This window comes from Gadus morhua, chromosome 6, assembly GCF_902167405.1.
Source record: "Gadus morhua chromosome 6, gadMor3.0, whole genome shotgun sequence".
In the NCBI taxonomy this organism is placed as follows: Eukaryota; Metazoa; Chordata; class Actinopteri; order Gadiformes; family Gadidae; genus Gadus; species Gadus morhua.
In genome coordinates this window covers 528869-541368 of record NC_044053.1, presented here as the reverse complement: position 1 = coordinate 541368, position 12500 = coordinate 528869, and the positions used below count along the sequence as shown (strand labels likewise).

The 12500-nt window shown below is 55.2% G+C and overlaps 4 protein-coding genes across 5 annotated transcripts in view; 1 reads left to right on the top strand and 3 right to left on the bottom strand.

Annotated features, from left to right (window-relative positions):
• Window positions 1-892, bottom strand: part of rragca (Ras-related GTP binding Ca) — a 10817-nt gene extending 9925 nt beyond the window's left edge. Inside the window, exon 1 of the mRNA XM_030358855.1 lies at window positions 525-892. Coding sequence (XP_030214715.1) covers window positions 525-716 — 192 coding nt within the window. The 5' untranslated portion in view covers window positions 717-892. The remainder of the gene's footprint in view (window positions 1-524) is intronic.
• Window positions 893-1327: 435 nt separating this feature from the next.
• On the top strand, window positions 1328-4703 carry LOC115545563 (c-Myc-binding protein). Its single transcript, XM_030358856.1, has 5 exons — window positions 1328-1458; window positions 2203-2275; window positions 2477-2525; window positions 3670-3799; window positions 4172-4703. The coding sequence occupies exons 1-5, from the start codon at window positions 1369-1371 to the stop codon at window positions 4217-4219; spliced, it is 390 nt and encodes a 129-aa protein (XP_030214716.1). The 5' UTR covers window positions 1328-1368; the 3' UTR covers window positions 4220-4703.
• A 564-nt stretch (window positions 4704-5267) lies between these two features.
• On the bottom strand, window positions 5268-8659 carry gja9a (gap junction protein alpha 9a). 2 transcript variants are annotated; one of them, XM_030358854.1, is made up of 3 exons: window positions 7934-8061; window positions 7356-7620; window positions 5268-7118 (listed from the first exon to the last, which is right to left on the bottom strand). In XM_030358854.1, the coding sequence occupies exons 2-3, from the start codon at window positions 7596-7598 to the stop codon at window positions 5916-5918; spliced, it is 1446 nt and encodes a 481-aa protein (XP_030214714.1). In that variant the 5' UTR covers window positions 7599-7620; window positions 7934-8061; the 3' UTR covers window positions 5268-5915. The 2 variants fall into 2 exon arrangements, with proteins under 2 accessions (XP_030214714.1, XP_030214713.1); XM_030358853.1 differs by lacking the exon at window positions 7934-8061 and adding an exon at window positions 8121-8659 and having other exon boundaries at window positions 5277-7118.
• Window positions 8660-9421: 762 nt separating this feature from the next.
• rhbdl2 (rhomboid, veinlet-like 2 (Drosophila)) overlaps window positions 9422-12500 on the bottom strand; it is an 11795-nt gene continuing 8716 nt past the window's right edge. The window contains exons 7-8 of the mRNA XM_030358959.1: window positions 12263-12324; window positions 9422-9890 (exon numbers count right to left, since the gene is read on the bottom strand). Of these exons, the coding sequence (XP_030214819.1) occupies window positions 9711-9890; window positions 12263-12324 (242 nt within the window). The 3' untranslated portion in view covers window positions 9422-9710. The remainder of the gene's footprint in view (window positions 9891-12262; window positions 12325-12500) is intronic.

The window sequence follows — 12500 nt, the reverse complement described above, 5'->3', positions numbered from 1 at the left end:
TACAGATATATGCATCAGGGCCGACTACTTATTGGTTTTTTTTCGATTAATATAAATGTTGATGCTTGCTGTCCAGTAAAGCCCTGAATTAAGCGTAGACGTCTCCGGTTTGAACGCCAATACAGACATTAACTAATATAACATTATCATCATTAATCCCATCACAATAACAATTATGATTAATATAAATGTTGATGCAGCTGTCCAGTAAAGCCCTGAATTAAGCGTAGACGTCTCCGGTTTGAACGCCAATACAGACATTAACTAATATAACATTATCATCATTAATCCCATCACAATAACAATTATGACGATGTTGATGACAATGGTGATGGTGGTGGTGGTGGTGGTGTGATATTTTGAGGTGTGGAGGAGTCCCTCAAGGAGGGCTCAGGCTGTGGGGAACCTCTCTGACACACATGGTCCTAACTTCTCCGGGTCCGGAGGTCTTGTTATGGTGTGGCACCAGGGCCTTAATGGTCCCACTGGTCCTTACTGGTCCCCCTGCAACCCCCTGCTCTTACCTTCTGTATGGAGGACTTCCCGCTGCGCCGAAGCCCCATGAGCAAGATGCGGGGCTTGCTGTCGGCCGGGGCCGGGAGGTCTTCGGCCTCCTCCTCCTCCTCCTCTCCGTAGCCGAAGTCTTTGGGGAAGGAGTCGGGCGGCCCGTAGCCGTAGTGCTCCGCCAGCGGCTCCTCCTCGTACTGGAGCGACATGTCGCCGACTCACCCCGACTCAGCCCCTCTCTGGCGGCCCGTCACGGGCGGCTTGTGTTCGGAGGAACGCTCCCGAAGCGCGGTACTATTCGGTGAATTCGTTAAATCCCGAACAACACAGCAGAGCTCTCCACACGTTTCCTTCGGATTTCCTTTCCTTGGTTCTGACCCCGCCTCTCGATGTGATTGGATGGGGCTGTTACACGTTGAGTTCTGATTGGTCAGTGGAGCCGTCGGTCACCAACGGGTCTCCTCAGTCACCTGACTAGTACTCTGACTTGTTTTGTGACCTATCACCTGATTAAGACAAATAATAATACTTTGTACATGTTCTTTCTCGTTTAAGTATTATACTTGGTATTATACGCCCCAGTCCAAACCATAGCTATTTACACTTGTGGTTGTACGTTATCCGAATCAATTGTACGAATTATGCAAGTCGACAAAATGGCAAATCCCAATATTGGTGGAGTTTCGCGGTGTGGCCGCCAGTAGGCGCTGCGCGACCAATCAACAGCGAGCAGCTCCCGCACCACCAGAGGGCGCTGCTCTATCAGGATTGGTCGAGGACCGCCATGGGGGCGCTGCTCGCTCCTGATTGGTCGAGGACCGCAAGAGGGCGCTGATCGACCTATCCTTAGCGAGCAGGAAGATGATAAACGAAACTAGTTCAACTCTGGCCGGCTCTGGAGGGGAGCGTCCTACTAGAAGACACCGGACCAGGAGAATGGCGCATTACAGGGTAAGAGTTCGGGGTTTCTGCCTCTGTTCTGGGTTCGGTGTGGTTAAGAAACGTCGTAATTGAAGTTGTTAGAAGTCCGAGTTGCTGAAGTTAGCGTTAGTGTTTAATTGGTGACCGAGAGTTTGTCACCTGCGGTCCGGTCCTCACCTGCTACTGCTCGGGTACCTGTTGATACTTTAATACACTTTAACATTAATACCCTGTCTTTTACATTAGTACCATGTCGGTCAACAACACTAGAGTTAGTTTAGTTATTCTCCGATTAACCAACCCTTCACGTTGTCACGACCCTAACGAGGGAAGCCTAACGAGCTCATTGACACCACCTGTGCTAGGCTTATTTAAGTAGACCTGGTAGCCCAGTGTCGGGGTGGTACTCGTTTGGGAGACGCCACTTATTGTTGGTTCCTTTGTTCTTTTGGTTTAGTTGTATCCTAGGTATGTTTACACCTGACAACACTACACCCATACACTTTTACGTACACACACTTGCATCACTGACTAGATTGAATACACGCTCCATACCTTATGTTATGTTATATTCACTTGATTATAATAAACCTTGTTGTTTAACTCAAGTCAATTGTGTGCGTCTCCCCTCTTTGCCACCACCGCCACGGTCGGCTTGTGACAACGTCATTCACTTCCTACTGAGACTTGGGGACCAGCTGGAGCCCAGATGACGCCCTGACTGCTCCTCGCGGGGTTGTGTTCTTCTCTCCCTTTATCTCTTGGTGCTGAAAGGCTTCAGACTCGAAGAGGGAGCAGTTCCGGAGGTACCTGGAGAAAGGAGGTGTTCTGGACAGTCTGACCGGTGGTAGGGCTCCTCCAATTTCCTGTCCCCTCCTCCACCTCTTGTCTCCTCTTCTTGTCTGCTCCTCCTCCTCTTCTCCCCCTCCTTCTCGCCTCCTCCTCTTCCTCCTCCTCCTCCTCCTCTGGACCTTTAGACGTGTGATGAACCAGTGATGAACCAGTGATGAACCAGTGATGTGTGGTTAACGTGTCCCTCTGTCTCCAGTACTGGTGTCTCTGTACGAGCAACCGGAGAAGCCGAGCAACGCGCTGGAGTATCCTTCACCAGAACCTCAAGGCTCCTCCAACGTAGCTCCTCCAGAAGCTAATGGGGCTGGGGCCTAGGAGGCTAGGGACCTAGGAGGCTAGGGACCAGGGTCCTAGGAGGCTAGGGACCAGGCCTAAAAAAAATAAAAGTTTGGTTCCTGTTGGTTGTCAGTTGAGGTCATGGGTAGGTAGGGAATTTATTTTATTTTTTTATTTTATTTTTTCCAGCGGCAGCGAATGATAGGTGGGTTGTTTTCATTTAAAAACGAGAAAATTCGCTCTCCTTGTACAGAATGAAGAGGTGCTGTACCAAAACGTAATGATAGAGGTGCTGTACCAAAACGTAATTACATTAAAAAAAAAAAAAAAATTCTTTTTTTTTTTTTTTATAAAATTCATAAAATAATTTGGGTCGCACATAAATTGACAGGGTCGGTCGGAAACCGGAACCAAACAAAAAAATGTTTTAGGCCCCAGGGTCCTAGGAGGCTAGGGACCAGGGTCCTAGGAGGCTAGGGACCAGGGTCCTAGGAGGCTAGGGACCAGGGTCCTAGGAGGCTAGGGACCAGGGTCCTAGGAGGCTAGGGACCAGGGTCCTAGGAGGCTAGGGACCAGGGTCCTAGGAGGCTAGGGTCAAGATGGAAGAGGTGTTGGGAGCCGGTGGGTGGTGGTGGGAGCCGGTGGGTGGTGGTGGGAGCCGGTGGGTGGTGGTGGGAGCCGGTGGGTGGTGTTGGGAGCCGGTGGGTGGTGGTGGGAGCCGGTGGGTGGTGGTGGGAGCCGGTGGGTGGTGGTGGGAGCCGGTGGGTGGTGTTGGGAGCCGGTGGGAGGTGTTGGGAGCCGGTGGGTGGTGTTGGGAGCCGGTGGGAGGTGTTGGGAGCCGGTGGGTGGTGTTGGGAGCCGGTGGGTGGTGTTGGGAGCCGGTGGGAGGTGTTGGGAGCCGGTGGGAGGTGTTGGGAGCCGGTGGGAGGTGTTGGGAGCCGGTGGGAGGTGTTGGGAGCCGGTGGGTGGTGTTGGGAGCCGGTGGGTGGTGTTGGGAGCCGGTGGGTGGTGTTGGGAGCCGGTGGGAGCCGGTGGGTGGTGTTGGGAGCCGGTGGGAGCCGGTGGGTGGTGTTGGGAGCCGGTGGGTGGTGTTGTTCTTTAACAGAGCTCCAGCTTCCTGAAGCAGCAGCTGGGCGCCGCTGGGGAGGAGATGGAGGAGACGCAGGCCCTGCGGCAGCAGCTGGCCAGGCTGAGGGAGCAGTGTGAGGTCCTGGGGGAGGAGAACAAGGACCTCCGCTCCCGGGTACGCTGCTCTACCCACCGCTAACTTAGTTTATTCTACCCACCGCTAACTTAGTTTATTCTACCCACGGTTAACTTAGTTTATTCTACCCACCGCTAACTTAGTTTATTCTACCCACGGTTAACTTAGTTTATTCTACCCACCGCTAACTTAGTTTATTCTACCCACGGTTAACTTAGTTAATTCTACCACCGGTTAACTTGGTTTAAACCAGGTGGAAACGTGGTTTATGGTGTCCTAACAAAGTGCTTTTTGGAGGGGGGGGTTGGACCTTTGGTGACGTCACACCTGGTCTTCTGGTGGAATGAGGTGTTGTTCTTGGTGGAGCTGTGGTCTTTATGAATATTAATATTATGAGCTCTTGTTCTTCAGCTCCAGCGCTACGAGCCTGCCCCTGACGCCCCCCCCGCTGCCGAGTAGCACGCGACAGAACCCCACCAAAGTGCACATTTTAGTTTATTTTATGTGTGTTGTGTTGTTTTAAAGCCTTTAACTGGAAGGCCATGAGTGTTTATTTCATTGTTTCTTAACCTCAAGTTCTTTTGTACAGATTGTATGCAGGTCGTTTTATAGGGTTCCACTGACCACGTGGTTGTGCCCTAGCGTCTGCTCTTTTGCGAGCAGATCATGAGCATCATTTCTAATGTTTTGTATATCAAGCATATTTTGCTGTCCCTTCGCATTAAGATGATCCACTCAGGATGGGATTCTGCTTCATTTTCAGAATGTATGATTATCATTTGTGTTTCTATTGAATGATAAACATTTACAAAAGTGTGGATGTTTGTCATATGAATAGTTCCTCTAATGTGAGTGCTAAGTAATGTAAGGAAATATTGTTTCTTCACCTCAACAGTGGACCTGATTGTTTTGTTGGCTCAAACCAATAAATGGTTGGACCAGACTTCGTTTCTATGATTAATTTCATGTGTTGAGAAATCGTTGAATCATCTCCAGCACATTACACATTACATTCCCATTCAAAACTAAATGATGTGGACCTTCATGTAGCTGTGTCTGTATACCACAAAGTGGGAAGTTATTGTCAGCCCCAACATCTGGTGGATCCAAATGTTATGAAATGCAAACCTTGTAGTCATCAAGGACTTCTACAACCGAGGAGGTCCTAAACTATCCTCGTGAGACCATCCTGATCTCGTTGTGTTTACTCAAATGCGAATCAAGAAGAGCGAATGTCAATCAATGCATCTGGCGGAGTCAGGTTAGTCCTAAACAGTCTGCAGACTCAGACCGATGGTTCAAACATCTACCCAAGTTGGTGGGGTGTTGGTGACCAGGCCAAGGGTTGGACCATACTGGGCCGGGCGGCCACTTCTCCCATAGTGTTATTCTATATCAGATGTCCCAGACTTGAAACACCCGGCATGTCCACGTTGAGTACTGTTCTAGTGAAATAAGAGAAAGATTTTTCTTCTTGTCCAGCCTTATCTTGCCTAGGGTATGATTCTGGATTATGCCGTTGAGAAATATTGATTGGAAAAGTAACATAACTTTATTACAAACACCAGCTGTAAAAATATACAAAATACACATTAACCAAAACATAGCTTATCCATGCTGTACATGTAGTCCATGTGTTGCCATGCCAACCCTCCAACCCAGCCCTTCAATCTGATTGGCTCGGAGTTCTACAACTATTGTGAAAACGTGGGGCTGGAGCCAGACTCGGCACAGGGTGGCCAAGCCGGTACTTTATTCTAATGAATACAAATGTTCTCTGCTACCTGGAGCCTCAGGTCTGGGGGTCTGAAGGCCTCAGGTCTGGGGCCTCAGGTCTGGAGCCTCGGGTCTGGAGCCTCAGGTCTGGGGGTCTGAGGCCTCAGGTCTGGGGGTCTGAGACCTCTGGTCTGGGGGTCTGAGACCTCAGGTCTGGGGGTCTGAGGCCTCAGGTCTGGGGGTCTGAAGGCCTCAGGTCTGGAGGTCTGAAGGCCTCAGGTCGGATGGTCTGGAGCCTCAGATCTGGGGGTCTGGAGCCTCAGATCTGGGGGTCTGGAGGTCTGAAGGCCTCAGGTCTGGGGGTCTGAGACCTCAGGTCTGGGGGTCTGGAGCCTCAGGTCAGGAGGACTGAAGGCCTCAGGTCTGGGGGTCTGGAGCCTCAGATCTGGAGGTCCGGCCTCCTGCTGCTACTGCAGCTCCCCATGGAGGTCTTGCAGTTGGAGGACGGCGGTCTGGGGCTGTGCCGGGTCCCCTCGCTGGAGTCCTCCTGGGACTCTGGGGAGGAGGGGCGGGGGCTGGGCCTCTTGCGGTCGGCCTTGGCCCGGGTCCACACACCGGGGGGGCCGCCCCCGCCCCCGGCCAAGGCCGTGGCGTCGCCGTAGGAGTCGGTGTCGGAGCTCCGGCTCTCCATCACGGTGGAGCAGCGGTTCCACTGCCTCCGCGGGGCGCACCCCGGGGGGGCGCACCCCGGGGGGGCTGGCCCCGCCCACCGGCAGCGTTTCGGGGAGCACAGTGCGGGGAGGTCCGCGTCACTGGTGTCCCGGTCCTCCTCCTCCCCCCCCCCCTCCTGGGGGAGGCGGTGGCTCCCGGGGGGGCTCGGAGAGAGCTCCCGCTCCGCGGGGCCGCACCCCGGACACTCCGGGTCGCCCAGGACCGCCCCCCCGGGGGGCAGCGGGGGGTGGAGGAGGCAGGTGGAGCCGCACCGCGCCCGCTCCAGCAGGAGGTCGTAGTCGCTGGGCGCCGAGGCCACGGTGGTCTTCCGGGCGGCGCGGGCCCCCCCCCCCCACCCCAGGGAGGACCCCCTGTAGCGGGCGTCGGGGTGGGGGCCGTCCAGGAGCCGGTCGGCCCCCCCGGGGGGACGGGGGCCGTAGCTGAAGACCTTGCGGAGCTTCTTGTAGCCGAGGTGCAGGATCTCCAGCAGGTTGAGCAGCAGGGAGACCCCCGCGATGGCCTGCATGAACGCCATGAACACGCTCTTCTCGGTGGGCCGCGACACGTAGCAGTCCACGGCGTTGGGGCAGGGGGCGCGCTCGCAGCGGTACAGCGGCCGCAGCCGCGCGCCGTACAGCAGGTACTGGCCCGCCATGAAGCCCACCTCCACGGCCGAGCGCGTGAACACGTGCGCCACGTAGGTGCGCAGCAGCGCCCCCCGCAGCGGCGCCTTGTTGAGCCGGCCCTGCTCCACCTGCTTCACCTGCCGCTCCGCGCGCCGCCGCGCCGCCGCCGACGCCGCCGCCGCGTCCAGCAGCTCCAGCTGGCGGCGGAGGAGGGCCTTGCGGCGCTGGCGGACCTTCTCCAGCGCCCGCAGGCGGTACAGGGCGTGGCCCATGTAGACCAGCGAGGGGGCCGACACGAAGATCACCTGCAGCACAGGGGGGGGGGGGGGCGACCGGTCGGGGGGGGGGGCAGACGGGTCAGGGGAGACGGGGGTTTACAGCTCACAGTTATTATCAGGTTTACAGCTCCGCCCCCCCCTGTTGCCCCCCGGTCCTGGCCCCCTGTGCCCCTCCCCCCCCCCCTGTTGCCCCCCGGTCCTGGCCCCCTGTGCCCCCCCCCTGTTGCCCCCCGGTCCTGGCCCCCTGTGCCCCCCCCCCCTCACCTGCAGCACCCAGTAGCGGATCAGGGAGATGGGGAAGGCGCGGTCGTAGCAGACGCTCCTGCAGCCCGGCTGCTCCGTGTTGCAGACGAAGGCGCTCTGCTCGTCGTTCCACACGTCCTCGGCCGCCACGCCCAGGACCAGCATGCGGAAGATGAACAGGATGGTCAGCCAGATCTTGCCCACCGTGGTGGAGTGGATGTGGACCTCCTCCAAGATCCCCCCCAGGAAGTTCCAGTCCCCCATCTTCACTCGTCCATGGCTATGACTGGAGGAGGAGACACCTACTATGGAGACGTCACAGTAACGAGGTCCCCTCTGCAGTAGGTCAGAGTCAGACCCTCACCCCCCAGTAGGGCAGACCCTCACCCCCCAGTAGGTCAGACCCTCACCCCCCAGTAGGTCAGACCCTCACCCCCCAGTAGGGCAGACCCTAATCCTCATCTCTGAGTCTCCAGAAGTTGAGCTTCAATGTTACAGTTCAGAAGGTTCTGTTTCAGAGCTCAAATAAAAGAATAAACTGTTTTAAATTAAGCCTTAATGGGGCCTTGATAGGGTTAAAAAAAATACCAAAAGCCTACCTGAATCAGGGGAATCGAAAAGTAAACCTGTTGGCGCATTTCTCCTCCAAAGTGTCCTCCCTCGCACAGAGCCCCGAACGTCAAACCGCATGCCCCCCTTCTGCTAAATACCGGGTGTCCTCCCAAGCCATCCCCTTTTAACCATACTCCCCCCCCCCCACCCCCCCTACTCCCGCTGCGCACTCACCTCTGAGCGCCGGCGACAGACTGCCGATGGTGGACGTCCGCCCGGGTCATGCAGCCGTGACGCGCTCCCCAAAGGTTTGAAATAAACAAAACAGGACGTGAGCTGTCCGCATCACCTGGACCTGGAGACCCGCCTCCCGTCGCGCGGCGCCAGAGCCGTAGGACAGCAGCAGCCAGCAGGAGCCCGGCCAGCTCCACTCTGACCGCCGCCATCGATTCCTCGAGTTCCGCTGCGTGAGACCGCCTGGAGGCTTCGGGACGGCAGCAGGCCCGCTGGAGCACCCCAACCCCCGCTGGGACTGACTTCATTTGTTTTGGATACTTCAGCTTATGTTTCGATCATTAAACGGATGTCCGCCACGCCGAGCCGCTTCCTGGTGGTTGACCTGTTGGCGTTCAGCAGTTTGGGTTCGGAGGTTTTCATCACAACATTCGCACGGCCGCACATCGGCCACAGAGCGGGTCGATGGTTTGTTGTTTGCCACGGGACTAATCCATAAGTCATGTCCCATTTCATCCTCCGGTGCGTCGGGCTCGGGGTAATTAGAGTCACGTGTCCGCGGCCATGGAGACCCGATCACAACAAGACCTGAGCCGAATCATCACCTTGTTGTACTTCATACTGGGGCTCGTTTCTAACAGGCCTCGGTTCACACCAGGGTTTCTAGTTGCAGTGAGTTTTCTAATTTGTAAGGGAAGTTAAATGTGGTGGAGTCTTGTTGACTGAGGACGGGGATGGAATGAGGTTGATGGAGGCTGGTTGATGGAGGTTGGTGATGGAGGTTGATGGAGGCTGGTTGATGGAGGCTGGCTGGTTGATGGAGGCTGGTACCTATGCCTCCAGAAGGGTCACGGCGAGTTCATGGTTATATAATGCGTTCTGTGGAGAGGAGTCCCGTGTGGATCTGGGTTATCAGCGGGAGATCTAACCCGGATCACCAGACCGGAATGAGCGCCATCGGCTTTCGGGAAAGCAGTTTCAGTATTTTCAGATAAAAAGGCATCGGACGACTTTAATTATAACACAGACCGGGAGCTTAGGGAGGTTCAGTTCTGTCCCAGCTCTGGAGCTTGAGGAGGCGAAGGGCCCGGGCCTCCAAGGTCAACACGTTTTAAACGTGGGGGAAACCACTGAGACGGACTCATCCATTGTTTCTGGGATCCTCTCTAAGCTGTGAGTTGGTACAAGGTTTAAACTGGGTGTTCAGAATGTACTGGGAGCCAGGGAGACACAGGTGGGATTTAATAAAAAAGCATTTAATTTAATTTGGAATGACAACAAATCAAATGAATAGAAACCAGTGACGGTTAACAACTTTTAATTAAACGGTTTAAACAAAACGCACAAACTATAAAAAAAAAAAAACCTGCTAGTCATCGCAAGATATAAAATAGGTGACGGTAAAAAACCACAGTAGTAAAGTTGTCTGGTCCCATTCTTCAGTGGTCGACATGTTTATGTATTGCTGGAGTTCACCACCAGGTGGCGCCACTCCTCTGAGAACCCTCATTGACCCTGTCTTCCTGATGCTTAAAGGGAATAAATCCTGAGTTAATAGTTTAAACCTCTGCCGATTAGACCAGGCCGTTGCTACGGCGCCGGGGACAGGAAGACGTTGAAGAGCACGGCGGCGATCACGAAGACCAGGTAGCCGGCGATGCAGAGCCAGAAGCGTGGGTCCCGCAGCAGCTTCTGGTTGAAGGCGCTGAAGAACACGTAGCCTACGCTCATCCCCGCCACCGCGCCCGCGATGTGGGCCACGAACGACACCTGGGGGGGAGACCAGTGGGTCACCAACACGTAACCACTGCAGCACTACAGAGAGCATCCTTCAGCCATGCGGTCCTAGAGAGATGGTGGCTACACTACAGAAAGCCTCCTTCAGCCAGGCTGTCCTAGAGAGATGGTGGCTACACTAGAGAGAGAACCTCCTTCAGCCAGGCTGTCCTAGAGAGATGGTGGCTACACTACAGAGAGAGCCTCCTTCAGCCAGGCTGTCCTAGAGAGATGGTGGCTACACTACAGAGAGCCTCCTTCAGCCAAGCTGTCCTAGAGAGATGGTGGCTACACTACAGAGAGAGCCTCCTTCAGCCAGGCTGTCCTAGAGAGATGGTGGCTGGCTACACTACAGAGAGCCTCCTTCAGCCAGGCTGTCCTAGAGAGATGGTGGCTACACTACAGAGAGCCTCCTTCAGCCAGGCTGTCCTAGAGAGATGGTGGCTACACTACAGAGAGAGCCTCCTTCAGCCAGGCTGTCCTAGAGAGATGGTGGCTACACTACAGAGAGAGCCTCCTTCAGCCAGGCTGTCCTAGAGAGATGGTGGCTACACTACAGAGAGCCTCCTTCAGCCAGGCTGTCCTAGAGAGATGGTGGCTACACTACAGAGAGAGCCTCCTTCAGCCAGGCTGTCCTAGAGAGATGGTGGCTACACTACAGGGAGCCTCCTTCAGCCAGGCTGTCCTAGAGAGATTGTGGCTACACTACAGAGAGCCTCCTTCAGCCAGGCTGTCCTAGAGAGATGGTGGCTACACTACAGAGAGCCTCCTTCAGCCAGGCTGTCCTAGAGAGATGGTGGCTACACTACAGAGAGCCTCCTTCAGCCAGGCTGTCCTAGAGAGATTGTGGCTACACTACAGAGAGCCTCCTTCAGCCAGGCTGTCCTAGAGAGATGGTGGCTACACTACAGAGAGAGCCTCCTTCAGCCAGGCTGTCCTAGAGAGATGGTGGCTACACTACAGAGAGCCTCCTTCAGCCAGGCTGTCCTAGAGAGATGGTGGCTACACTACAGAGAGAGCCTCCTTCAGCCAGGCTGTCCTAGAGAGATGGTGGCTACACTACAGGGAGCCTCCTTCAGCCAGGCTGTCCTAGAGAGATTGTGGCTACACTACAGAGAGCCTCCTTCAGCCAGGCTGTCCTAGAGAGATGGTGGCTACACTACAGAGAGCCTCCTTCAGCCAGGCTGTCCTAGAGAGATGGTGGCTACACTACTGAGAGCCTCCTTCAGCCAGGCTGTCCTAGAGAGATTGTGGCTACACTACAGAGAGCCTCCTTCAGCCAGGCTGTCCTAGAGAGATGGTGGCTACACTACAGAGAGAGCCTCCTTCAGCCAGGCTGTCCTAGAGAGATGGTGGCTACACTACAGAGAGCCTCCTTCAGCCAGGCTGTCCTAGAGAGATGGTGGCTACACTACAGAGAGCCTCCTTCAGCCAGGCTGTCCTAGAGAGATGGTGGCTACACTACAGAGAGCCTCCTTCAGCCAGGCTGTCCTAGACAGAGATGGTGGCTACACTACAGAGAGCCTCCTTCAGCCAGGCTGTCCTAGAGAGATGGTGGCTACACTACAGAGAGCCTCCTCAGCCAGGCTGTCCTAGAGAGATGGTGGCTACACTACAGAGAGCCTCCTTCAGCCAGGCTGTCCTAGAGAGATGGTGGCTACACTACAGAGAGAACCTCCTTCAGCCAGGCTGTCCTAGAGAGATGGTGGCTACACTACAGAGAGAGCCTCCTTCAGCCAGGCTGTCCTAGAGAGATGGTGGCTACACTACAGAGAGCCTCCTTCAGCCAGGCTGCCCTAGAGAGATGGTGGCTACACTACAGAGAGAGCCTCCTTCAGCCAGGCTGTCCTAGAGAGATGGTGGCTACACTACAGAGAGCCTCCTCAGCCAGGCTGTCCTAGAGAGATGGTGGCTACACTACAGAGAGCCTCCTTCAGCCAGGCTGTCCTAGAGAGATGGTGGCTACACTACAGAGAGCCTCCTTCAGCCAGGCTGTCCTAGAGAGATGGTGGCTACACTACAGAGAGCCTCCTTCAGCCAGGCTGTCCTAGAGAGATGGTGGCTACACTAAAGAGAGAGCCTCCTTCAGCCAGGCTGTCCTAGAGAGATGGTGGCTACACTACAGACAGAACCTCCTTCTGCCCAAAGCCACCGCAAATGTAATGTTAAGGGTTTAAGGTCAAGGGTTAAGGGTGAGCCTGAGGAAATGGACAGGCTCAGCCACAACCTCTTAAGCGATGATGGTCGTATTACAGGCCTTTGACGTATGAGTGACTAAGGGAGGGTAATGTTAAGGGTTAAGGGTTATGGGTGAGGCTGAGGTAATGTAAGGAGCCAGGGGGAGGAGTGAGGCTGAGAGCTCGTACCTTCATCCCAACGTCGTCATTCAGGAATCGTCTGTAGATGGCGAAGGCCACGTCGGTGCCCACTACAGGAGAGACCAGAGAGACCGGAGGGACAGGAGAGAGAGACCGGAGAGAGAGGAGAGTGAGAGGGTGGTAGCCTCATCCATAAGACACATTAAGCCCTCCCCCTGTCCCTTAAGACGCCTTTAAACCCTCCCCTGTCCCCTAAGACTCAGACCCTCCCCTGTCCCTTAAGACG

Coding starts and splice junctions, on each gene's coding strand:
- LOC115545563 (XM_030358856.1), top strand. CDS start 1,369: ATGATAAACGAAACTAGTTCAACTCTGGCCGGCTCTGGAGGGGAGCGT. Junction 1,459..2,202: donor GGAGAATGGCGCATTACAGG/GTAAGAGTTCGG, acceptor TGGTGCTGAAAG/GCTTCAGACTCGAAGAGGGA. Junction 2,526..3,669: donor AAGCCGAGCAACGCGCTGGA/GTATCCTTCACC, acceptor ACAGAGCTCCAG/CTTCCTGAAGCAGCAGCTGG.
- gja9a (XM_030358853.1), bottom strand. CDS start 8,428: ATGAAGTCAGTCCCAGCGGGGGTTGGGGTGCTCCAGCGGGCCTGCTGC. Junction 7,621..8,120: donor TCTGTCGCCGGCGCTCAGAG/GTGAGTGCGCAG, acceptor CTCCTCCTCCAG/TCATAGCCATGGACGAGTGA. Junction 7,119..7,355: donor TCCGCTACTGGGTGCTGCAG/GTGAGGGGGGGG, acceptor CCTGTGCTGCAG/GTGATCTTCGTGTCGGCCCC.